Here is a 26,418-nt window from a genome sequence, read left to right as displayed (position 1 = left end):
GGGACCATGCTGTTCAATATTCAGTCCGTTAACACCTTTTCTGTACTAATGCTTTGTCTTTCAACACACCATTAACATATTGTTTGCCTTTTGGTCAGCTATGTGGCCTTGTCCAATCTACACCTTCTCCTTTGTTATCTCTTGCCCCACCCCCACCTCACTTGCTTGTAACCTGTGACATTTTTAATATTTGTCAGTTCCGAAGAAGGGTCACTGACCCGAAACGTTAACTCAGCTTGTCTCTCCACAGATGCTGCCAGACCTGCTGAGTGGTTCCAGCATTTCTTGTTTTTATTTTTAATTGAGACGTTGAATTTAGCCCCGCCCAGTCTGCTGATTGACAGGTCTGCACAGTTAGTCCCGCCCCAGTGTCTGATTGACAGGTGTGCAGTTAGCCCCGCCCAGTCCGCTGATTGACAGGCCAGTTCACCGATAGCCCCGCCGAATTTCTGCCTCGTGACTGGAAGCTGCGCCCTCCCGGGGCGGCCTGGTTTGTGAGGGAGTTAGATTAGACGGGTCAGGTGGTTTGGAGTGGCTGCGTTTCTGGTGGCTCGAGCCACTGACGAGAGAGGAAAATGTCGAGAAAGGAGCCACTACTTGGCGCCCTGAAGGGTGAGTGTGACAGCGGAGGCGTCCGAGGGTCTACAGCAAGGGGCGGGCGGAGGGGGTGGGGCCTGGAGTTGAGGAAGGGGAGGAGCCTCGAGCGCGCGGGCGGAGGCTTGGAGGAGGGGTCTGGAGCAGGAGAGGGGGAGCTCTGAAGCGGGAGCGGGGTGTCTGGAGGGGGTCTTGGAGTAGGGGTCTGGAGCGGGTGGGGGGTCTTGGAGGAGGGGTCTGGAGCGGGTGGGGGGTCTTGGAGGAGGGGTCTGGAGCGGGTGGGGGGTCTTGGAGGAGGGGTCTGGAGCGGGTGGGGGGGGCTTGGAGGAGGGGTCTGGAGCGGGAGGGGGGGGCTTGGAGGAGGGGTCTGGAGCGGGTGGGGGGGGCTTGGAGGAGGGGTCTGGAGAGGGTGGGGGCTTGGAGGGGTGTCTGGAGCGGGTGGGGGGGGCTTGGAGGAGGGGTCTGGAGCGGGTGGGGGGGGCTTGGAGGAGGGGTCTGGAGCGGGGGGAGGGGTCTGGAGCGGGCGGTGCTTGGAGGAGGGGTCTGGAGCGGGTGGGGGGGGGCTTGGAGGAGGGGTCTGGAGCGGGTGGGGGGGGCTTGGAGGAGGGGTCTGGAGCGGGTGGGGGGGGCTTGGAGGAGGGGTCTGGAGCGGGTGGGGGGGGCTTGGAGGAGGGATCTGGAGCGGGTGGGGGGGGCTTGGAGGAGGGATCTGGAGCGGGTGGGGGGGGCTTGGAGAGTGGGTCTGGAGCGGGTGGGGGGTCTTGGAGGAGGGGTCTGGAGCGGGTGGGGGGTCTTGGAGGAGGGGTCTGGAGCGGGTGGGGGGTCTTGGAGGAGGGGTCTGGAGCGGGTGGGGGGTCTTGGAGGAGGGGTCTGGGGCGGGTGGGGGGTCTTGGAGGAGGGGTCTGGAGCGGGTGGGGGGGTCTTGGAGGAGGGGTCTGGAGCGGGTGGGGGGGTCTTGGAGGAGGGGTCTGGAGCGGGTGGGGGGGGCTTGGAGGAGGGGTCTGGAGCGGGTGGGGGGGGCTTGGAGGAGGGGTCTGGAGCGGGTGGGGGGGGCTTGGAGGAGGGGTCTGGAGCGGGTGGGGGGGGCTTGGAGGAGGGGTCTGGAGCGGGTGGGGGGGGCTTGGAGGAGGGGTCTGGAGCGGGTGGGGGGGGCTTGGAGGAGGGGTCTGGAGCGGGTGGGGGGGGCTTGGAGGAGGGGTCTGGAGCGGGTGGGGGGGGCTTGGAGGAGGGGTCTGGAGCGGGTGGGGGGGGCTTGGAGGAGGGGTCTGGAGCGGGTGGGGGGGGCTTGGAGGAGGGGTCTGGAGCGGGTGGGGGGGGCTTGGAGGAGGGGTCTGGAGCGGGTGGGGGGGGCTTGGAGGAGGGGCCTGGAGGGGGGTCTGGAGCGGGTGGGGGGGGCTTGGAGGAGGGGTCTGGAGCGGGGGGAGGGGTCTGGAGCGGGCGGTGCTTGGAGGAGGGGTCTGGAGCGGGTGGGGGGGGCTTGGAGGAGGGGTCTGGAGCGGGTGGGGGGGGCTTGGAGGAGGTGTCTGGAGCGGGTGGGGGGGGCTTGGAGGAGGTGTCTGGAGCGGGTGGGGGGGGCTTGGAGGAGGGATCTGGAGCGGGTGGGGGGGGGGCTTGGAGGAGGGATCTGGAGCGGGTGGGGGAGGCTTGGAGAGTGGGTCTGGAGCGGGTGGGGGGGTCTTGGAGGAGGGGTCTGGAGCGGGTGGGGGGGGGCTTGGAGGAGGAGTCTGGAGCGGGTGGGGGGGGCTTGGAGGAGGGGTCTGGAGCGGGTGGGGGGGGCTTGGAGGAGGGGTCTGGAGCGGGTGGGGGGTTTTGGAGGAGGGGTCTGGAGCGGGTGGGGGGGGCTTGGAGGAGGGGTCTGGAGCGGGTGGGGGGGGCTTGGAGGAGGGATCTGGAGCGGGTGGGGGAGGCTTGGAGAGTGGGTATGGAGCGGGTGGGGGAGGCTTGGAGAGTGGGTCTGGAGCGGGTGGGGGCTTGGAGGGGGGTCTGGAGCGGGGGGCTTGGAGGAGGGGTCTGGAGCGGGGGGAGGGGTCTGGAGCGGGTGGGGGCTTGGAGGGGGGTCTGGAGCGGGTGGGGGGGGCTTGGAGGAGGGGTCTGGAGCGGGGGGAGGGGTCTGGAGCGGGCGGTGCTTGGAGGAGGGGTCTGGAACGGGTGGGGGGGGGCTTGGAGGAGGGGTCTGGAGCGGGTGGGGGGGGCTTGGAGGAGGGGTCTGGAGCGGGTGGGGGGGGGCTTGGAGGAGGGATCTGGAGCGGGTGGGGGGGGCTTGGAGGAGGGATCTGGAGCGGGTGGGGGGGGCTTGGAGGAGGGATCTGGAGCGGGTGGGGGAGGCTTGGAGAGTGGGTCTGGAGCGGGTGGGGGCTTGGAGGGGGGTCTGGAGCGGGGGGGGCTTGGAGGAGGGGTCTGGAGCGGGGGGAGGGGTCTGGAGCGGGCGGTGCTTGGAGGAGGGGTCTGGAGCGGGTGGGGGCTTGGAGAGGGGGTCTGGAGCAGGGGGGGGTTGGAGGAGGAGCCTGGAGCGGGTGGGGGCTTGGAGAGGGGGTCTGGAGCAGGTGGGGGAGGCTTGGAGGAGGAGTCTGGAGCGGGTGGGGGGTCTTGGAGGAGTGGTCTGGAGCGGGTGGGGGGTCTTGGAGGAGGGGTCTGGAGCGGGTGGGGGGTCTTGGAGGAGGGGTCTGGAGCGGGTGGGGGGTCTTGGAGGAGGGGTCTGGAGCGGGTGGGGGGTCTTGGAGGAGGGGTCTGGAGCGGGTGGGGGGTCTTGGAGGAGGGGTCTGGAGCGGGTGGGGGGTCTTGGAGGAGGGGTCTGGAGCGGGTGGGGGGTCTTGGAGGAGGGGTCTGGAGCGGGTGGGGGGTCTTGGAGGAGGGGTCTGGAGCGGGTGGGGGGTCTTGGAGGAGGGGTCTGGAGCGGGTGGGTGTTTGGAGGAGGGGTCTGGAGCGGGTGGGTCTTTGGAGGAGGGGTCTGGAGCGGGTGGGTGTTTGGAGGAGGGGTCTGGAGCGGGTGGGTGTTTGGAGGAGGGGTCTGGAGCGGGTGGGTGTTTGGAGGAGGGGTCTGGAACGGGTGGGGGCTTGGAGGAGGGGTCTGGAGCGGGTGGGGGCTTGGAGGAGGGGTCTGGAGCGGGTGGGGGCTTGGAGGAGGGGTCTGGAGCGGGTGGGGGCTTGGAGGAGGGGTCTGGAGCAGGGGGGCTTGGAGGAGGGTTCTGGAGCAGGGGGACTTGGAGGAGGGGTTTGGAGGAGGGGTCTGGAGCGGGTGGGGGCTTGGAGGAGGGGTCTGGAGCGGGTGGGGGCTTGGAGGAGGGGTCTGGAGCGGGTGGGGGCTTGGAGGAGGGGTCTGGAGCGGGTGGGGGCTTGGAGGAGGGGTCTGGAGCGGATGGGGCTTGGAGGTGGGGTCTGGAGTGGGTGGGGGGACTTGGAGAGGGGGGGTCTGGCGGGGAGGGGGCTTTGGAGCGGGTGTCTTGGAGGAGGGGTCTGGAGCAGGTGGGGGAGTCTTGGAGAGGGGATCTGGAGTGGGGGCGCTTGGAGGAGGGGTCTGTAGCAGGGGGGTGCTTGGAGGAGGGGTTTGGAGCGGGTGGGGGGCTTGGAGGAGGGGTCTGGAGTGGGTGGGGGAGGCTTGGAGAGGGGGTCTGGAGTGTGTGGGGGCTTGGAGGAGGGGTCTGGAGCGGGTGGGGGCATGGAGGAGGGGTCTGGAGCGGATGGGGCTTGGAGGTGGGGTCTGGAGTGGGTGGGGGGACTTGGAGAGGGGGGGTCTGGCGGGGAGGGGGCTTTGGAGCGGGTGTCTTGGAGGAGGGGTCTGGAGCAGGTGGGGGAGTCTTGGAGAGGGGATCTGGAGCGGGGGCGCTTGGAGGAGGGGTCTGGAGCAGGGGGGTGCTTGGAGGAGGGGTCTGGAGCGGGTGGGGGGCTTGGAGGAGGGGTCTGGAGCGGGGGGAGGGGTCTGGAGCGGGTGGGGGCTTGGAGGGGGGTCTGGAGCGGGTGGGGGGGGCTTGGAGGAGGGGTCTGGAGCGGGGGGAGGGGTCTGGAGCGGGCGGTGCTTGGAGGAGGGGTCTGGAGCGGGTGGGGGGGGCTTGGAGGAGGGGTCTGGAGCGGGTGGGGGGGGCTTGGAGGAGGGGTCTGGAGCGGGTGAGGGGGGCTTGGAGGAGGGGTCTGGAGCGGGTGGGGGGGGGCTTGGAGGAGGGGTCTGGAGCGGGTGGGGGGGCTTGGAGGAGGGATCTGGAGCGGGTGGGGGGGGCTTGGAGGAGGGATCTGGAGCGGGTGGGGGAGGCTTGGAGAGTGGGTCTGGAGCGGGTGGGGGCTTGGAGGGGGGTCTGGAGCGGGGGGGCTTGGAGGAGGGGTCTGGAGCGGGGGGAGGGGTCTGGAGCGGGCGGTGCTTGGAGGAGGGGTCTGGAGCGGGTGGGGGCTTGGAGAGGGGGTCTGGAGCAGGTGGGGGTTGGAGAAGTGCCTGGAGCGGGTGGGGGCTTGGAGAGGGGGTCTGGAGCAGGTGGGGGAGGCTTGGAGGAGGAGTCTGGAGCGGGTGGGGGGTCTTGGAGGAGGGGTCTGGAGCGGGTGGGGGGTCTTGGAGGAGGGGTCTGGAGCGGGTGGGGGGTCTTGGAGGAGGGGTCTGGAGCGGGTGGGGGGTCTTGGAGGAGGGGTCTGGAGCGGGTGGGGGGTCTTGGAGGAGGGGTCTGGAGCGGGTGGGGGGTCTTGGAGGAGGGGTCTGGAGCGGGTGGGGGGGCTTGTAGGAGGGGTCTGGAGCGGGTGGGTGTTTGGAGGAGGGGTCTGGAGCGGGTGGGTGTTTGGAGGAGGGGTCTGGAGCGGGTGGGGGCTTGGAGGAGGGGTCTGGAGCGGGTGGGGGCTTGGAGGAGGGGTCTGGAGCGGGTGGGGGCTTGGAGGAGGGGTCTGGAGCAGGGGGGCTTGGAGGAGGGGTCTGGAGCAGGGGGACTTGGAGGAGGGGTCTGGAGCAGGGGGACTTGGAGGAGGGGTCTGGAGCAGTTGGGGGCTTGGAGGAGGGGTCTGGAGCGGGTGGGGGCTTGGAGGAGGGGTCTGGAGCGGGTGGGGGCTTGGAGGAGGGGTCTGGAGCGGGTGGGGGCTTGGAGGAGGGGTCTGGAGCAGGGGGGCTTGGAGGAGGGGTCTGGAGCAGGGGGACTTGGAGGAGGGGTCTGGAGCGGGTGGGGGCTTGGAGGATGGGTCTGGAGCGGGTGGGGGCTTGGAGGAGGGGTCTGGAGCGGATGGGGCTTGGAGGTGGGGTCTGGAGTGGGTAGGGGGACTTGGAGAGGGGGGGTCTGGCGGGGAGGGGGCTTTGGAGCGGGTGTCTTGGAGGAGGGGTCTGGAGCAGGTGGGGGAGTCTTGGAGAGGGGATCTGGAGCGGGGGCGCTTGGAGGAGGGGTCTGGAGCAGGGGGGCGCTTGGAGGAGTGGTCTGGAGCAGGGGGGTGCTTGGAGGAGGGGTCTGGAGCGGGTGGGGGGCTTGGAGGAGGTGTCTGGAGTGGGTGGGGGAGGCTTGGAGGAGGGGTCTGGAGCGGGGGGAGGGCTTGGAGGAGTGGTCTGGAGCGGGGGGGCTTGGAGGAGGGGTCTGGAGCAGGTGGGGGCTTGGACAGCCTGGTGCGGGTTGGGATAAGGGGGGCATGGAGCGGGTGGGGGATTCAGGGAAGGGGGGCCTGAAGCGGTTGTATGGGTGAGGGATGTGGTGGCGAGAGTGTGTCCTTAGGCGGGACTGTGGCAGTGAGGCATGAAGTCGGGGTGTGACGGGGAGGCCTGGTTCACAGGGCCTTGCCTGTTCAACTCGGGTCGGTGGGTCTTTTTGAACATCACAATGCCTTCAGGGACTTCCGTCCAGCTCACAGAATTTCCACTTCCACTGGCATAATTTAATGGGTAGAGAAACTAAACCCACAATTACTGTCAAAGGGTTCGAAGTGGGGAGAGGTAACATCAGGAAGTATTTCTTTATTCATAAGCTGGAAATGGGTGTCCAGGGAAGGTGCTTGTAGGAAAGCAACTAGACTCCGAAGCATTGTCTTTCTGAATTTACCAGTGTTTACCAAATATCCGACATTGCGCTCTTTTTTTCATTGCATTACCCAATAAATCATTGCTGCAAAATAGTGAGAGATAAAATGAAGATTGATTTCGGGGTTTTGGTAGACTAGGGGGAGTAAGAGATTTCGCCATGTTAAGCATGCTTAATATCTCCAGCAATACTGGAGTCAATGGGAATTGGGGAAAACACTCTGCTGGTTGGAGTCATATCTGGAACAAAGGAAGATGCTTGTTGTTAATGAAAACAGAAAGTGCTGGAAATACTCTGTAGGTCTGGCAGCATCTGTGGAGAGAGAAGCACAGTTATTGTTTCAGGTCTGTGACCTTTCTTCGGAACTGGTTGTGGTTGTTGGAGGTCAATCATCTCAGTGCCAGGACATTACTGCAGGAGTTCCTCAGGGTAGTGTCATAGGCCCAACCATCTTCAGCTGCTTCGTCATAAGGTCAGAGTGGGGACATTCGTTGATCGCTGCACCATGTTCACCATTTGTGACTCCTCGGATAGTGACGAAGCTCGTGTCCATATGCAGCAAGACCTGGACAACATCAAGGCTTGGGCTGATAAGTGGCAAGCAACATTCGCGCCACGCAAGTGCCAGGCAATGACCATCTCAAGCACGAGAGAATCTAACCATCTCCCCTTGTCGTTCAGTGGCATTACCATCACTGAATCCCCACTATCAACATCCTGGGGGTCACCATTGACCAGAAACTGAACTGAACCTGACACATAACTGTTGTGGATATAACAGCAGGTCAGAGGCTAGGAATTCTGTGGCAAGTAACTCACCTCCTGATTCCCCAATGCCTGTCCACCATCTACAAAGCACAAGTCAGGAGTGTGATGGAATACTCTTCACTTGCCTGGATGAGTGCAGCTCCAACAACACTCAAGAAGTTCGACACCATCCAGGACAAAGCAGCCCGCTTGATTGGCACCCCATCCACCTAAAAGCCTGCTACCTGACCCGAACCCGACGTGACCCGACTACATGTATCGGGTTCGGGTCAAGTTGTGTTGCACTTCTGGGTCTGGCATTCAGGGTTGGGCTGGGTCGGACGCACTCTATCACAAATAAGCGGATCCAATGTTAATTTTTGGACTTGAAAGGTGGTTTTGTTACAGTTATTTTAAGCTTGTGCAGGTCAGCAACAAAGTGAAAAACGGAAGGTAAGTTGGTCGGGTCGGGCGCGGCAAAAATGGAAGGACTCAGGCTGGATCGGGCTTGGGTGGATGTGGTTCTGTGGGGCTCGGGTTGGGGTTTTTTTTTTTTGCATACCCGAGCAGTCCTTTACATCCAACACCTTCAACATTCACTCCCTCCGCCACTGACGCACAGTGGCAGCAGTATGTACCATCTACAAGATGCACTGAAGCAACTCACCAATGCTCCTTCAACAGCACCTTCCAAACCCATGACCTCTACTGCCTAGAAGCCCAAGGGCAGCAGATGGGAACAGCATCACCTGCAAGTTCCCCTCCAAGCCATGCACCATCCTGACTTGGAACTATATCGCCGTTCCTTCACTGTTGCTGAGTCAAAATACTGGAACTCCCTTCCTAACAGCACTGTTGGTGTACCTACCTCACGTGGATTGCAGCAGTTCAAGAAGGCAGCTCACCACCACCTTCTCAAAGGCAATTAGGGATGGGCAATAATTGCTGGCCTAGCCAACGATGCCCACATCCCATAAACAAAATAAAAAAAAAAATTACTGCAGCAGAAAATTTATAGCCAGGACACTAGAGTATAAATTGGACTGATTCAGGCTCGAACTGCGTATTGATCTGGCACACCTCTGCTAACAACTTTCATCTTTCACTCTTGTCTCCTCTTTCCTTTGCACCTTGCCCCCTATCCCCTCTGTTCCCATTCTGTCAGTGAGTCTCTGCAACTTCCTTTTTCACTTTCCCATTCTGTACCTGTGCCTCCGCATTTCCCTGATTTCCATTCTTCCTGCCAGTCTTTCTATTTATGTGTTCCCTTTACTTCCCATCCTCTCTATTTCCCTTCCCACAGTCTCTCTGTATCTCTCTATTCTGATTTCCCATTCCCCTAACTGAGTCTCTCTGTACCTCTCTCTATTCCTTCCACCGAGAAGCAGAAACAAATTGGGGCCTGACGCTGAGCCCAGCTTTCAGCAGCCAGTCCATATGATGTGAGGCTGATTTTACACCCATTGTTGCCACTCTTCGAAAGCCAAAACCAACACAAGTGAGGTTTGATTCAGGAACTTGGAAGACAGTGCTGATAAATTTTGCTATTGCTACTTGAGATCTTTAAAATGATAAAGGCATTTGATAAAATAGACACAGAGAAATTATTTTCTTTGGAGGAATCCAGAATAAGGGGGCATAATGTTAAAATTATAGTTGGGCCATGTAGGAGTGAAATCAGGAAGCACTTTTTCACACAATGGGTAGTAGAAATCCAGAACTCAGTCTCTCAAGAGGCTGTATATGTTGGGAATAATTGTAATTTCCAAGACTGAGGTTGATAGATTTTTCTTGGGTAAGGGTGCCAAGGGGTATGGAACAAAGACAGGAAAATGGAGTTGAGGTATTGATCCACCAGAATGGCCTCTTCTTGTTCCTATGTTAATTCACTGTAACTGTTAAATAATATCAAACCAATATCTTAATCAAGCATTGCCTCCGCATCAAGGGAGACAAAGGAAGTGGATAAAAGTAGAGTTCTGTTTTTAAAAACCAGACAGGCCGGTCCAAGTGTAGAAGGGTGGGGCTGCCGTAACCAGTCTGTGCTTTAAACAAACAATGAACATGCTTTAAGTCTCAGTCATGCTAAGGACGTCTCTGCACTCTTGGCTGCGTAGGTTTTGTTTTTTTGTTTGGGCTCATGAAATTGCAGGGGATACGGTAACATAGTGGTTATATTGTTGGACTGGAAATCCAGAAGCTGGACTAATGTGAGTTTAAATCCTACTGTGATTTCAGTTTAAAATAAAAAGCCTGGAAATAAAAAAGTGGCCTTGAAGATTATTGTAAAAATCCAACTGGTTCTCTAATGTCCTTTAGGGAAAGAAATCTGCCGTCCTCACCTGGTCTGATTTACATGTGACTCCAGACCCGCAGCAATGTGGTTGACTCTTAACTTTTCGAAATGGTCTACAAAGCCACTATGTAGTACCAAACTGCTATGCTCGCAGCGGTTCAGGAGGCGGTTCACAACTATCCTCTCAAGGGCAATTAGGGATGGGCCATAAATGCTGGCTTTGTTTGGTTCGAGAAAGGGCTACCCAGGAATGGTACATGGTTGGAGAGGTTTCGTGATTGAACTCTGCCTGCCCTCACCAACATCCACAAGCAGGACTCGTGGAATAGGAATGAGGATGAACAATTTTTTTTTTGTTCCGCACACTGTGGCCCAGGGAGGCGGAGGCCAGTTGTAGCAGGTGAATTGCTATCACTGACTAAACCAGTACAGACTGGAAACAGAATCCAGGATCTCTGGTCTGGATAGATTAGTGCTACTTCAGACCGTTGCCCATTGAGCCATCTGGGGAACACTCTTGAGTCAGGATTAAACTTGAGTTGCATGATGTGAAGTATGGAGTGATCTCATTGAAGGTAGTGTACTCTTCTGGGAGTGATGTTGAACACAACACTATAATAGCACAGATGGAGTGCCTTTGTCAATCTATCTTCCATATTACTCTGATTGTACTTCCCAGAAAAAAGAAAAAGACTTGCATTAATATCGCATCTTTCATAACCTCAGGATATCCTAATGCACTTTACCGCCAATTAAATAATTTTTGAAGCCACTATTGTGATGTCAGGAATACAGCAGTCAACTTGCACAAAGCAAGATCACACAAATAGCAATGTGATAATGACTGGGTAATCCGTTTTTCTTTCATGATGTTGGTTGAGTGATAAATATTGGCAGAACTCCTGCTCTTCCTCGAAATTTTGCCTTGGGATTTTTACATCCATCTGAGCGAGGTCAGCCGCGGCCTTTGTTTCACAACTCATCTGAAAAATGGCTATAATATCATATCTGTCACACTGTCGCTGTTGCAACTAGGATTATTTAGACTTCTGGTAACAAGCTAAAGGAAAAAACATTAAACTCAATACACTTGAGTGTTGTACCCTGCCACCATTGATTCTTCACCCTACTGTTTAACAGCTCAAAATGCTCTTTCTAAAAATAACTCTCAATTTGAAAAGACAATAGATGTAATTGCGTCGCTGGATGTTTTTTACAACTCAACTAGATATGGTAAGAACATTTCACATCCACCATTGCGCTTTGAAATCCTGGTGATATTGGAGTGGGTCACAGTGTTAACACTGAATATTGTTTGCATAACGGGACACAGTGCTTTTGCTGAACACTGAAAGGGGAAGCAGCACTATTGCTGTGGACTAAAAGAGGACCCAGTGCTATTGCTGAGCACTAAAAGTAGGAATAGTCCTGTTGGTGCATACTGAAAGGGGAAGCAATCCTGTTGGTTAGTCCTCAAAGGGGGAACAGTGTTGGTGAGTACTGAAAGGGAAACAATGCTGTTGGTGAGTATCATGTAAGTATGCTGTTGGTGATGTTGCACTTTCTCAAATGCACGTGGTATAGTAACTGATGACACATACACAGCAAGGGCACAGTGTTCAGCTGAACATCAAACATACTGATGATTTTGTTGTCTATGTTACATAACTCTGGAACTTTGGTCTGGAACACTTAGTAAATTATTCATCTTGTCCATGGGCAACTCAGTAGCATTTGACAGAGTCTGGCACTATGCTTCTAATCAACTCAGCATCAAATGACCTCTCATCAAAGCTGTGTTCACAGCTGCTCTGTTTTCCCAGTAACCTCATTGTACTATGATTGACCTTGTGCTGGTTTTCCATTAAACATATGAACATACAAATTAGGAGCAGGAGTAGGCAATTCGGCTGCTTTGAGTATGCTTTGCAATTTAATGAGATCATGGCTGATCTGATTGTGGACTCAACTCCACTTGCCCGCCTACCCCGATACCCTTTGACTCCCTTGTTAGTCAAGAATTTATCTACCTCAGCCTTAAAAATATTCAATGAGACTGCCTCCACCACTCTCTGGGGAAGAGAGTTCCAAAGACTCTCAACCCTCAGAGAAAAACATGTCTCCTTAAATGGCCGACCCCTTATTTTTAAACTGAGTCCCCTAGTTCTCGTCTCTCCCACAAGGGGAAATATCCTTTCAACATCCACCCTATCATGTCCTGTTAGGATCTTAAATGTTTCAATAAGATCACCTCTCGACTTAACAAGGGCTTTGTTCTCCCCTACTTGTTCATTTTTATATCACCAAAGCTAGCATCATCCTATTGTACATTACATATTAATTAGATTAGATTAGAGATACAGCACTGAAACAGGCCCTTCGGCCCACCGAGTCTGTGCCGAACATCAACCACCCAATTATACTAATCCTACACCAATCCCATATTCCTACCAAACATCCCCACCTGTCCCTATATTTCCCTACCACCTACCTATACTAGTGACAATTTTATAATGGCCAATTTACCTATCAACCTGCAAGTCTTTTGGCTTGTGGGAGGAAACCGGAGCACCCGGAGAAAACCCACGCAAACACAGGGAGAACTTGCAAACTCCACACAGGCAGTACCCGGAATCGAACCCGGGTCCCTGGAGCTGTGAGGCTGCGGTGCTAGCCACTGTGCCGCCCTAAATGTAACTAATCGTGCTGAATGTCATTTCTGATTGATCAAAATGTTGCTTCTTATCCTTGTTATTCAACATCCAACCCTATCCACTCTTGCTGATGATTCCATTCTAAGTTCCTTCAGATTGCACATCCACAATGCTGACAATCTACATCCCTTGAGTGGAGAGCAGTGAAGATGATTCCAAGTGTCAGGATTGTGAGGAAAGGTTAAGCATGTTGGGGGTTTTCTTATTTGAAATTCAAGGTGATTTAATTGAAATTTTCAGGACCATGAGGGAATTGGTAAAATTGATCCATGAAAATTGCTCTTGATGGCAAAACGATCAAATACGAGAGGGATACAAGTGAAAAAAGGGAAGTTAATATTAAGGTGGGGGGGGGGGGGGGGGTGCGGGAGGATGGTTTTCTTACCAACAGTGCATCAGAGTTGGAGGTTAAATTGCCAGAGAAGGCGATTGAAGCACACAGGGCCAAAAGGAAGTCTGGAGAGAGAAGACATTGAGGGATATGCTAAGAAAGTAGACATGAGGATCCCTGGGTATGTCCTGTCCCACCGGCAGGACTGACCCAGCAGAGGTGGCGGCACAGTGGTATATAGTCGGGAGGGAGTTGCCCTGTGAGTCCTCAGCATTGACTCCGGACCCCATGAAGTCTCAGGCCATCAGGTCAAACATGGGCAAGGAAACCTCCTGCTGATTACGGTCTATCGCCACCGTGCCCCCCACCCCACCTCAGCTGATGAATCAGTACTGTTCCATGTTGAACACCACTTGGAGGAAGCACTGAGGGTGGCAAGGGCGCAAAATGTGCTCTGGGTGGGGGACTTCAATGTCCATCACCAAGAGTGGCTTGGTAGCACCACTACTGACCGAGCTGGCTGAATCCGAAAGGATATAGCTGCTAGACTGGGTCTGCGGCAGGTAGTGAGGGAACCAATAAGAGGGAAAAACATACTTGACCTTGTCCTCACCAATCTGCCTACCACAGATGCATCTGTCCATGACAGTATTGGTAGGAGTGATCCCTGCACAGTTCTTGTGGAGACGAAGTCCCATCTTCACTTGTTGTGTGGCACTGCTTCAGGCAAAATGGGATAAGATTTTGAATAGATCTAGCAATGCAAAACTGGGCATCCATGAGGCACTGTGGACCATCAGGAGCAGCAGAATTGTACTCAACCACAATCTGTAACCTCATTGCCCAGCATATCCCCCACTCTACCAGTACCAACAAGCCGAGGAATCAACCCTTGTTGAATGAAGAGTGCAGGAGGGCATGCCAGGAGCAGCACCAGGCATACCTCAAAATGAGGTGTCAACCTGATGAAGCTACCACCCAGAACTACTTGCATGCCAAACTGCAAAAACAGCATGCGATAGAGCTAAACAATCCCACAACTAACTGATGAGATCTAAGCTCTGCAGTCCTGCCACATCCAGCCGTGAATGGTGGTGGACAATTAAACAACTAACAGGAGGAGGTAGTTCCACAAATATCCCCATCCTCAATGATGGGGGAGCCCAACACATCAGTGCAAAAGATAAGGCTGAAGCATTTGCAACAATCTTCAGCCAGAAGTGCCGAGTGGATGATCTCTGCCTCCTCCTGAAGTCCCCACTATAACAGATGCCAGTCTTCAGCCAATTCGATTCACTCCGCGTGATATCAAGAAACGACTGAAGGCACTGGATGCTGCAAAGGCTATGGACCCTGACAACGTTCCAGCAATAGTACTGAAGACTCGTGCTCCAGAACTTGCCGTGCCCCTAGCCAAGCTGTTCCAGTACAGCTACAACACTGGCATCTACCCTGAAATGTGGAAAATTGCCCAGGTATGTCCTGTACACAAAAAGCAGGACAAACCCAACCTGGCCAATTACCGTCCCATCAATCTACTTTCAATCATCAGTAAGGTGATGGAAGGTGTCATTGACAGTGCTATCAAGTGGCACTTGCTTAGCAATTAGCTGCTCAGTGACGCTCAGTTTGGGTTCTGCCACGGCCACTCAGCTCCTGACCTCATTACAGCCTTGGTTAAAACATGGACAAAAGAGCTGAACTCGAGGTGAGGTGAGAGTGACTGCCCTTGACGTCAAGACAGCATTTGACTGAGTATGGCATCCAGGAGCCCTAGCGAAACTGGAGTCAATGGGAATCGGGAGGAAAGCTCCGCTGATTGGAGTCATAGCTAGCGCACTGGAAGATGGTTGTGGTTGTTGGAGGTCAATCATCTCTGCTGCAGAACATCACTGCAGGAGTTCTCAGGGTAGTGTCCTAGGCCCAACCATCTTCAGCTGCTTCATCAATGACCGTCCCTCCATCATAAGGTCATAAGTGGGGATAATGATTGTGCAATGTTCAGCACCATTCGTGACTCATAGAAATGCAGCAAGACCTGGACAGTATCCAGGCAATATCAGTGGCAAGTAACATTCGTGCCACGCAGGCGCCAGGCAATGACCATCTCCAACAAGAGAGAATATAACCATCTCCCCTTGACATTCAATGGTATTACAATTGCTGAATCCCCCACTATCAACATCATGGAGATTACCATTGACTAGAAACTGAACTGGAGTAGCCATATAAATACTGTGGCTACAAGAGCAGGTCAGTGTTTAGGAATTCTGCGGCGAGTAACTCTCCTCCTGACTCCCCAAAGCCTGTCCACCATCTATAAGGCACAAGTCAGGAGTGTGATGGATGGGCAATTAATGCTGGCCTGGCCAACGACGCCCACATCCAATGAAACGAATAAAAAGATGGCGAGATTCATCTCTGAGAAAAGGACAGACCTGTTGAGTGTAATGCTTTCCTAATAAATATGTTGTAATATCCCATATACTGAAGGGAATGCATTGCAGGAATGCAGTAGAATTGTCAATGTACTTCATGGGTAACATATTGTGTCCAGTTTGGAACAGACAGACATTAGAAAGCTGATATAAAAGCAAAATACTGCGGATGCTGGAAATCTGAAATAAAAACAAGAAATGCTGGAAATACTCAGCAGGTCTGGCAGCATCTGTGGAGAAAGAAGCAGAGTTAATGTTTCAGGTCAGTGACCCTTCTGAAGTGTCACTGACCTGAAGCGTTAACTCTGCTTCTTTCTCCACAGATGCTGCCAGACCTGCTGAGTATTTCCAGCATTTCATGTTTTTATTTTATAGTATATATATTATATTAGAAAACTGATGATGGATACTCTTTGCTATTAGATAGCTGGCTGATTTTCTCTTCGGCCTTTGTTCCAGACTTGCTTCCAACTGGTTGATACCAAACTAACTAGTACGAGTTTACACCTGGCCCACCCCATTGTCAGTCTTGAGAAAGCAGTGACCCTGCAGAGGTGCTGTGTGATGACCAAGGCTGAGCAAGTTTATGTTTCTACATTGTTTCAGTAAAATAAACCTCAGTTGAATCAAAAAAGGGTCAACCTCTTCCTTCCTAATTGTTGATTCTCCAGAATAAAAACAGGAAATGCCCAGCAGGTCAGGCAGCATCTGTGGAGAGAGAAACAGAATTAATTTTTCAGGCGTTGACCTGTCGACAGTTCTATGCTGTTCTACTTTTGTGTTGACTTTCCGGAGTTTCGTAAAATTTTTGTAATGGCTCGTGTTATGTTAGGCCCCCACCTGCCAAGAATGAGGCACATTAGTTTTGCCATGAACATTGATTGTAAACTGTTACTGGAGTGAAGAAAGGACTTGTTAAACAGATCAGCTGTGGCTGGAGAATACATTTGCATATTAACAGACAGTGTTTGGAAGGACAAAGCAGTCATTCCCTGACTCATTCAACCCACAATGGACTTTTGATCACCAGACGTTGAAGGCGGGGAAGCTCACTTTCCAGGTTGACTGCTAAGATGGCCGAATACACAAATGGACATTGTCAAACCAGCTAGTCACATGACTAACATGCTGGGCAACCTGAGTTTTTTTTTTGAATTTGTACAAACAGCTTGTGAGAAAGTCTGTTTGCTCCTGGACTGAGAAGATCTCTCTCCTGTTTGCTCCCATCTCTTTCTCACAAGCCTCTGAATCCACTGAAGACACATGAACCCCAGGAGAGAAAAGTCTCCTACAGCGAACAAGGTTTACAAATAATACTGGGCCCCAACAAAAGGCAAGATCTACCTACAATCAAGGACTGTACAGTGAGCTTGATGAACCGTAAGAACAACTCCTCAGATATTGCCAATGATAAACAATACAGAGAGTGAGGGTGAAAAAGAAAGAAGGACATGTATTTATATAGTGCCTTTCATGACCTCAAAGTGCTTTACAGCCAATTCAGTAATGTAGTCACTGTTGTAATGTAGGAAATGGTGTGTATGGCTCTGAGAGAAACACACAAAAGATCACAAGGTCAGCTAGGCTATTTCTTTTGTACCCCAAACAGTTTGCGAGTAAGAAAGGAAATCAGGTGGAACTTTACTGCCCAAGGGCTAATTGAATTGTGCAATAAATTGCTAGGGAAGGATTTTTAAGCAAACAATGTAAATGGGTTGAAATCATAGAAAATTTACGACACAGAAGGAGGCTGTTTGGCCCATCGTGTCTGTGCTGGCCGACGAAGAGCTACTCATCCTAATCCCACCTTCCTGCACTAGATCTGTAATCCTGCAGGTCATGGCTCTTTGAGTAGATATCCAAGTATATTTTAAATGCGGTGACTGTCTCTGCCCCTACCACCTGTTCAGGCAGTGAGTTCCAGGTCCCTAGAACCCTCTGGGTGCAAATATGTTTCCTCATCTCCGTCTAATCCTTCTTTCAAATACTTAAAATCTTTGCCTTCTGGTTTTTGATCCCTCTGTTAAGGTAAAAAGGTCATCCCTATTTACTGTGTCTTAAGCCCCTCATAATCTTATACACCTCAATTAAGTCATCCGTCAGCCTCCTCTGTTCCAAGGAAAAGAACTCCAGCCTATCCGATCTTACCTCATAGCTAAAATTTTCCAGTCCTAGCAACATCCTCGTAAATCTCCTCTGCACCCTCTCCAGTGTAATCACATGTTTCCTTAATATGGTGACCGGAACTGTCTAACCAGTGTTGTATACAGTTCTACCATAACCTCCCTGCTGTTATATTCTGTGTCTCGGCTAATAAAGGAATGCATGCTATATGTCGCCTTAACCACCTTATTGACCTGTCCTGCTACCTTTAAAGATCTGTGGACATACACTCCAAGGTCCCTCTGTTCTTCCACACTACTCAGTATCTTCCCATTTGTTGTCTATTTCCTTGCCTTGTTGCACATCCCAAAATACATTACCATAGACTTCTCCCAATTGAATTCTATTTCCACTTTTCTGCCCAACTGACCAGCCCATCAGTATCTTCCTGCAGTCTAAAAGCTTTCCTCCTTACTGTCAACCACACAGCCAATTTTTGTATCACCTACAAAATACTTTAGCATGCTCCCTACATTTGAGTTTAATTCATTAATATAAACTACAAAAAGCAAGGGACCAAGTACTGAAACCTGCGGAATTCCACTGGTAACAGCCTTCCAGTCGCAAAAATACCCATCAACCATCACCCTTTGCTTCCTGCCACTAAGCCAATTTTAGATCCCAAGGGCTTTTACTTTTTGACCAGCCTGCCATGTCAAAAGCTTTGCTAAAATCCACATAGACCACATCCACTGCATTCTCTCATCAATCCTATTTGTCAACTCAAAAAATTCAATCAAGTTAGACATGACCTTCCTTTAACAAATCCATGCTGACTTTCCTTGATTAATCTATGCCTTTCTAAATGAAGGTTTATACTGTCCCTCAGAATTAATTCCAATAATTTGCCCACAACTGAAGTTAAGCTGACTGGCCTATAATTACTCGGATTACCCCTTCCCCCTTTTTAAACGATGGTAAGATGTTGGCAGTCCTCCAATCCTCTGGCACCATTATCTCTTCAGATGAGGCTATATGGGTTAAACTAAGAAACAAACAAGGGACAATCACACTGCTGGGAGTATACTATAGACCTCCAAACAGTCCGATGGAGGTAGACAAAAAGATGCAAATTTCTGACACATGCAAAATCAATAAGGTAGTAATAGTGAGGGATTTTACTTACCCTAATATTAACTGGGATACAGAGGGTACAGATTCCTAAATTTCATTTAGGAGAACTTTTTTCGTCAGTATGCGTCAAGCCCAATGGGGACAGGCAATGTAGCTAGGGAGGATTGAAATATGGTGGTCAGAGCCTCCGCAATTTCCTCCCTTGCTTCTTTTAAAGACCTGTGATATATTTCATTCGGGCCGGGCAATTTATCTACTTTCAAAGACATCAAACCCTATAATACTACCCTCTCTCAATGTTTCTCCTATCCAATATTTCACACTCTTCCTCCTTAACTACGACATCATGATGCCCCCTCTTTTGTCACAACGACCGTAAAGTATTCATCAAGAACCTTGCCCACATCCTCTGTCTCCACACATAGATTGCCTTTTGGTCTCTAATAGGCTCTACTCTTTCCTTAGTTATCCTCTTGCTCTTTATGTACTTCTAAAACATCTTTGGATTTTCCTTGATTTTACTTGCCAATATTTTTAATGCCCTCTCTTTGCTTTCCTAATTTCCCTTTTAATTTCACCCTTACACTTTCTATACTTTTTAGGCTTTCTGCAGTATTAAGTTCTCAGTGTCTGACATAAGCTTCCCTTTTTTGTCTTATTTTACCCTTTATGCACCTTGTCATTCAGGGGGCTCTAAATTTGGCTGTCCCATTTTTTTGTGGAAACATGTTTACCCTGAACTCTATGATTCTCCTTCTTGAATGCCTCTCATTGCTCTGACGCCGATTTACCTTCAAGTAGTTGTTTCCAGTTCACTTTTGCTAAATCGCTTCCAGGCTTAGTAAAATTGGCTTTCCCCCAATTTAAACCTTTACTCCTATTCTATCTTTGTCCTTTTCGATAATTATACTAAATCTAACTGAATTATGATCCCTACCACAAATGTGCTTGCCCACTAAAACACCTTCCACCTGCCTAGCTTCATTTCCTATAACTAAATACAACATTGCGCACCCCCCCCCCCCGAGCCCCCCCACCCCCCAACCTCACAAACCTGGCTACTAGGGTAGTTGAAATCGCCAACTATTCTTGCCCTATAGTTTTTGCAGTCAGAAATTTGCCTACATATTTGTTCTTCTATCTCCCTCTCACTATTTGGGGGTCTAGTACACTCCTAGTAGTGTGGCTGCCCCTCTTTTTATTTCTGAGCTCCACCCATATGGCCTCATTTGATGATTCATTTAGCATATCATCCCTCCTCATAGCTGTTATTGATTCCTTAACTAATAATGCTACACCCCCTCCTTTTTTATTCCCCTCTCTATCCTGTCTGAAAACTCTATATACAGGGATGTTGAGCTGCCATTTTTGCCCCTCTTTAAGCCAAGTTTCCATTATAGCAATGATAACATGCTGCCATGTGTATATGTGTGCCCTCAGCTCATAGAATCATAGAAGGTTTAAGGCACAGAAAGAGGCCACTTGGACCATCGTGTCTGTGTCGGCCAAAAAACGATCCACCTCTTCTAATCCCACCTTCCAGCATTTGGTCCATAGCCCTGCAGCTTACGGTACCTGAGGTGCATATCCAGACTCCTTTTGAATGAGTTGAGGGTCTCTGCCTCAACTACCCTTTCAGGCAGTGGGTTCCAGACCATCACCACCCTCTGGCTGAAAAAGTTTTTCCTCGTCTCATCTCTAATTTTTCCACCAATCACTTTAAATCTATGCCCCCTCGTCACTGACCTCTCTGCGAAGGTGAACAGACCCTTCACCTCCACTCTATCCAGGCCCCTCAAAATTTTGTACATTTCAATCAGATCTCCCCTCAGCCTTCTCTGTTCCAAGGAGAACAAACCAGCCTATCCAATCTTTCCTCACAGCTGCATTTTTCCTGTCCTGACAACATCCTTGTAAATCTCCTCTGTACCCTCACTAGGGCAGTTACATCCTTTCTGTAATGAGGTGACCAGAACTGCACACAGTACTGAAGTTGTGGCCTAACCAATGTGTTATATAGTTCTAGCATAACCTCCCTGCCCTGGTATTCTATACCTCAGCTAATAAAGGAAAGGATTCCATATGCCTTCTTAACCACCTTATCGACCTGTCCTGCTACCTTCAGGGATCTGTGGACATTCATCCCAAGGTCCCTCACTTCCTCTACACTTCTCAGTATTTTCCCATTAATCATGTATCGTTTGCCTTGTTTGACCTCCCCAAATGCATCACCTGACATTTCTCCAGGTTGAATTCCATTTGCCACTTTTCTGCCCATCTGACCAGACCATCAATATCTTCCTGCAGCCCACAGCTATCCTCCTCGCTATCTACCACACGACCAATCTTTGTGTCGTCTGCAGACTTCTTGATCATGCCCCCTACATTTACGTCCAAATCGTTAATATATACCACAAAAAGCAAGGGACCCAATAGTGAGGCCTGCAGAACACCACTGGAAACAACCCTCCAGTCGCTAAAACCCTTTGTTTCCTGCCACTGAGCCAATTTTGTATCCACCTTGCTGCATTTCCCTGGATCCCATGGGATTTAATTTTTTTAACCAGTCTGCCATGTGGGACTTTGTCAAAAGCCTTGCTAAAATCCATGTAAACCACATCAACTGAATTGCCCTCATCTATCTGCCTTGTTACTTGAAAAAATTTCATCGGCTTTATTTGCTATACTCCTTGCATTTAAATAAATACCTTCTAACAGTGCCAAATTCCTGTGCTGCACACTTTTTAACCTTTGCTTCTTCTGTCTTTCAGGGTCACTTGTTAATTTTCTGCCTCTTGTTCCTCCCTCTGAATTTGTCCTATCAGAAACTGCCCTCAGGTTCCCATCCCCCTGCCAATCTAGTTCCCCAACAGCACTAGCAAACCTTCCTGCAAGGATATTCGTCCTGGTCCTGTGTAGACCGTCCGGCTTGTACAAGTCCCACCTTCCCCAGAATTGGTCCCAATGTCCCAGACATCTGAACCCCACCCTCTTGCAGCATCTGTCCAGCCACACACTGGTCTGGTGTATTCTCCTACTTCTATACTCACTAGCACGTGGCCTTGGGAGTAATCTGGAGATCACCACCTTCGAGGTCCTGCTTGCAAATCTCTTTCCTAACTCCCTAAACTCAGCCTGCAAGACCTCATCCCTTTTTCTACCTATATCATTGGTACCAATGTGGACCACAAGCTCTGTCGCCGCTCGGTGATATCCATGACCCTTGCACCAGGAGGCAACTTACAATCCTGGAATCAAGTCTGCGACCACAGAAATGCCTGTCTGTTTCCCTAACTATAGAATCCCCTACCACTATTGCTCTCCTGTCATTTCTCCTCCCTCACTGCACAGCTGAGCCACCCATGGTGCTCTGGTCATGACTCGCTGCATTTTCCAGAGGAACCCTCTCTCCCATCGGTACTCAGAACTGAATACCAGTTAGAAAGTGGGATGCCTTCTGGGGACTCCTGCACTTACATGCCTTGTCCTTCTTGTCTGTCTGGCAACCACCCAATCCCTTTCATGACCTATTACCTGCTCAGGGCCTTTCTATTCCCTATCACCCTCTAATTTTTAATACACCAAGTCACCTGAATTAAATTCTGTCTCGCATGGTCTTATACAATGCCTCAGCGTTTTCTGAATTTTCTCAGAGATGTCAGCCTTGATGAAAGCTCATCTCCTTGCATGTAAAACATTCAAATGTGCAGAAAAAATTGAACTAATTGTAGTACTTTTTAGAGCAGGGGGACTATTGTATAGCACAGAAGGCAATTTGGGATTTTGCCCATAGACTAACTGATGGGGACTATACCTTCCCAACATCTGGAGCGAATTCTTTGCATGTACCGCCCATGTTCAGGCTGCTGTCAACTTGCAGTCTGCTTGATCAGCTAAAATTTTTTGCAGCATTTCATTGATCACTGATTTTTTTCACAGAGTCCATTGCTGAAAGGACTTTCAACTGCAGTATTCATGACCATAATACTCACATTTTCACAGGTCTCTGAACTCGTCATTGGCAAATTCCCTTCTTTTATCAATCAGAAACTTAGCTGGTGCCTCAAATCTGATCCCTATCTATTTCTGCATAATTTATAACCTCTTTGTCCTTTCTAAGTATTATTGTAGAAAGACCAAATCTGGTCCTCAGGTCTACAAAATGTAGAATGAAAATATTTCTATCTTTGTCCCATACCTTTAGATCCATTGTAACTACCCCATTAAAGTCACTTGCCTATGGTAGGCTTACAATAGGGCGTGTTGGCATCCTCTGATATTTTTTACAGAGTCCCCACTTCTCACTAATCTCTTCTATTAGCCTTGTGTACTCTTCATCAACCACACCTTCATCTTTTAGCAGAATTTTTAACCTTTTGACAAGCAGGGTGAGGAAATTGTCTGTGTAACTTAAAGACAATTTGCCTTTTTCCTCTCTAATTCTTCTTATCTGATGCAATTAATACTTGTCAACACTCTGAGAAACATCAGGTTTTGTTAAGGAGATACAGGCCGGACAGAGGAATCTGTCTCATCCTCCCGAGGTATGGGTGACCTCCGCTGACAGCGCGGTGGTGGAATGGAGTGAGATGGGGGTGGGGGGAGGTGGTTGGGGGTCAGGATCTGCAAGGGGCACTGACTCCTCTTCCATGGAGGGACATCCATTCTCCGGGCTCCCCCCGGTTCCAAGGAGTGGTGCCTTCTCCTCCTTTTCCAGGTGGGATGCGGAGGGAGGGAAGGAGATCTATATGTCTGTTGAGGCCTCCGGCTCCTTACCCTCCTTCTCTCCCGCACCATAGGCCAGCCGTGTGGTGTGAAAGTTCCGGCAAAGTGGGCATGGTCTCATGTTCAGACCTGGTCACAGAGTCACACATGGAGACACATGTGGCATGGAATCACTTGTGGGCTGTTTCAGCCTATCTTTGGGGCTCGCCTCGAGGTGCTTGGTTTCTCGCTGTGCCTACCTTCCACTCGGACGTTTCACACCCACCCCCCCGGGGGCGGCCACAGTGATGTTGTATGCCCGAGTGTTTGGATATGGGAGTGGGGTGGAAAGGTGGCGACACCAGCCTTGACCGCTTGGGTTGTTTTGGCGGCTTGGGAGGTGGGGCAGTTTTATCAAATGTGCCACAGCTTTTTACAGATGTGGCAGTTAACACTGTTCGACAACCTGAAGACGTAGGCGGCCTCCTGGTGCTGGACGGAGATGCACCCTCTGTGTCTTCCTCTTGCATCATCTCCAAAAAGATTTGGTGCCGGAAGGAGAAGATGTGCCGGAGGCCGGTCTCCCTGAAGCAGAGTGGGATCGGCACAATCCCCTATCTCACCTCCCCCAGTTGGCGAAGTTGGGGGTGGACGAGTTCATCCAGAATAAAGGGGGGAGCATTTGAGATGATGATCTGCTGCACGGTGGCCACAAGAAGGTCCACCGGCAGGTAGGTCCTGCCCACTGTAAGCCCCCTCTTGAGGGCCAGGTGCACTTCCCGCTCGGTCTTCAGAATGAACACCGCCTTCCCACACATTTTTGAGGTGCCCACGATGGCTGAAGGGCCTAAAACCCAGCCATGGTATTGACCCATGCCTCAATTGTCACGTTCACCCCATGTTTTTTGGTGATTAGAGTGAATGGTGACGGGGCTGAAGGAGCAGTGGGAGCAGCAGAGGCAACCCTGCCACATAAGTTCTCATACCCTTGCTGCCGGTGAAGATAGAGTCACTATTGAAGCTTTGAGAGTTCAGGCCTCATGTTTCGATGATGGCCTTCATCTGCACAAAAGGGCACTGGGAAGGAAAAAAACACCCCTCCCTTAGATTGGGATGGGAGAGTGACTTCTTTCCTCCTGTGCAGTTCTAAGACATAACAATAATTAGTGAGGAGACCAAAGGTCAAGTTGTTTGCCTCTCAAAAAGGGAGACAAAAGACAAAGAGGAAGGTTACAGGGTGGGGGCCACCACTCAAAGTCAGGCTCATTGGGTGAGTGGATGCTGCAGGGCTGCACTTTCCGGCGATTATGAAAGTCTCTGGTAGCAATCTTCTTGGTAGAGTGAGATGTCTTCACCTGGGACAGCCGGGACTTCACCGAGCCTTATTGATGAGATTAAAGAAAACTTCACCCAGGCAGCTCCAGCTGTCCCTGACCAGGCAATGGGAGAGGGAGTTTGTGTGCGTGGCCTAGACAATTTTCAGGAGCTCTCATACAATCCCCATGACCTTCCGACTTCTGTCTTCTTTCCTTCCCCCACCCATAATTAACCATCTTTGTTGAAAAGCGCATCAAGCACCCACCTCTTGCTGTAAAAGTTGATTTCTCTCACTCTCTCCCTCTCCCCCCTCCAAAGCAGATATTGTTAATTCTTGCTGGTTCTTCCTCACTTTTCGCCTCCTAATGTTTCCCCTGGCTGGGGTTTCTAGAACCAGGGATACAGTCTCAGAATAAGCGGTCGGGCATTTAGGACTGAGATGAGGAGGAATTTCTTCACTCAGACGGTGGTGAATCTTTGGAATTTTCTACCCCAGAGGGCTGTGGAAGCTCAGTTATTGAGTATATTCAAGACAGAGATTGGCCGAGTGGTTAACAGTGAGGTTGAGGGTCTTGGGTTATAGGAAGATATAGACGGGATGGTCAAATGGGCAGTTGTTTGCCTCTCAAAAAGAGGCAGGTAGGTCCTGCCCACTGTAAGCCCCCTCTTGAGGGCCAGGTGCACTGCCCGCTCGGTCTTCAGAATGAACACCGCCTTCCCACACATTTTTGAGGTGCCCACGAATTTTAACGCTGAAAAGTGAGAGTTGATACACTTTGGGAGGAGTAATGTGACACGGAAGTATTCAATGAATGGCCTGACACTGGGAAATTCCGAGGAACAAAGGGACCTTGGCGCGTTTGTCCATAGATCTCTGAAGGCAGAAGGGCAGGTTAATAGGGTGGTGAAAAAGGCATATGGGACACTTGCCTTTATCAATCGAGGCATAGATTACAAAAGCAGGGAGGTCATGTTGGAGTTGTATAGAACTTTGGTAAGGCCACAGCTGGAGTACTGTGTGCAATTCTGGTCGCCACATTATAGGAAGGATGTGATTGCACTGGAGGGGGTGCAGAGGCGATTCACCAGGATGTTGCCTGGGATGGAATATTTTAAGCTATGAAGAGAGGTTGGATAGGCTTGGGTTGTTTTCGCTGGAGCAGAGAAGACTGAGGGGTGACCTGATCGAGGTGCACAAGATTATGAGGGGTATGGATAGGGAGCAGCTGTTCCCCTTATTTGAAGGGTCATTTACGAGGGGACACAAGTTTAAGGTGAGGGGCAGGAGTTTTAAGGGGGATTTGAGGAAGAACTTTTTTACCCAGAGGGTGGTAACGGTCTGGAATGCACTGCCTGGGAGGGTGGTAGAGGCGGGTTGCCTCACATCCTTTAAAAAGTATCTGGATGAGCACTTGGCATGTCATAACATTCAAGGCTATGGTCCAAGTGCTGGCAAATGGGATTAGGTAGACAGGTCAGGTGTCTTTAATGCATCGGTGCAGACTCGATGGGCCGAAGGACCTCTTCTGCACTGTATTATTCTGTGATTCTGTGATAGATTTCCAGATATTAAAGCTATCAAGGGTTATGGGGATATTGCAGGAAAATGGCATTGAGGTAGAAGATCAGCCATGATCTAGTTGAATGGGGGGCTCAAGGGGTCAAATGGCCTACTCTTATTTCCTATGTTCCTATGATATGGGGAGTCAGCAGCAAAGCAGCTCTAAAATGCTCCCTCTTCCCAGGTTCATTTACACTCTCTCTCCTCCAGGTTTCAGGCAACAGGATCAGCAGCAATAACTCTCCTAACAATCCAGCAATGACTGTTCTCTTCCAGAAAGCCAGTTGGTGAAGGATCGAACTGGAGTCAATTTTACATACTTTTATAAGCATTTATTTACAAAGTTGCACATTACAAGCATTCACCTCCTCACCCAACAACCGCAGTTTCAGTAATATAAAAGCAAAATACTGCAGATGCTGGAAATCTGAAATAAAAACAGAAAGTGCCGGAAATACTCAGCAGGTCTGGCAGCATCTGTAGAGAGAGAAGCAGAGTTAATGTTTCAGGTCA

General features: G+C 51.1%; 1 protein-coding gene across 1 annotated transcript in view; it reads left to right on the top strand.

Annotated features, from left to right (window-relative positions):
- Positions 1 to 478: 478 nt before the first annotated feature.
- Positions 479 to 26,418, top strand: part of si:ch211-250n8.1 (uncharacterized) — a 95,701-nt gene continuing 69,761 nt past the window's right edge. Inside the window, exon 1 of the mRNA XM_068058673.1 lies at positions 479 to 612. Coding sequence (XP_067914774.1) covers positions 576 to 612 — 37 coding nt within the window. The 5' untranslated portion in view covers positions 479 to 575. The remainder of the gene's footprint in view (positions 613 to 26,418) is intronic.

This window comes from Heterodontus francisci, chromosome 26 (genome assembly GCF_036365525.1).
Source record: "Heterodontus francisci isolate sHetFra1 chromosome 26, sHetFra1.hap1, whole genome shotgun sequence".
Taxonomy (NCBI): Eukaryota; Metazoa; Chordata; class Chondrichthyes; order Heterodontiformes; family Heterodontidae; genus Heterodontus; species Heterodontus francisci.
Note: the sequence above shows the minus strand (reverse complement) of the source record. Positions and strands in the feature narration are given on the sequence as shown.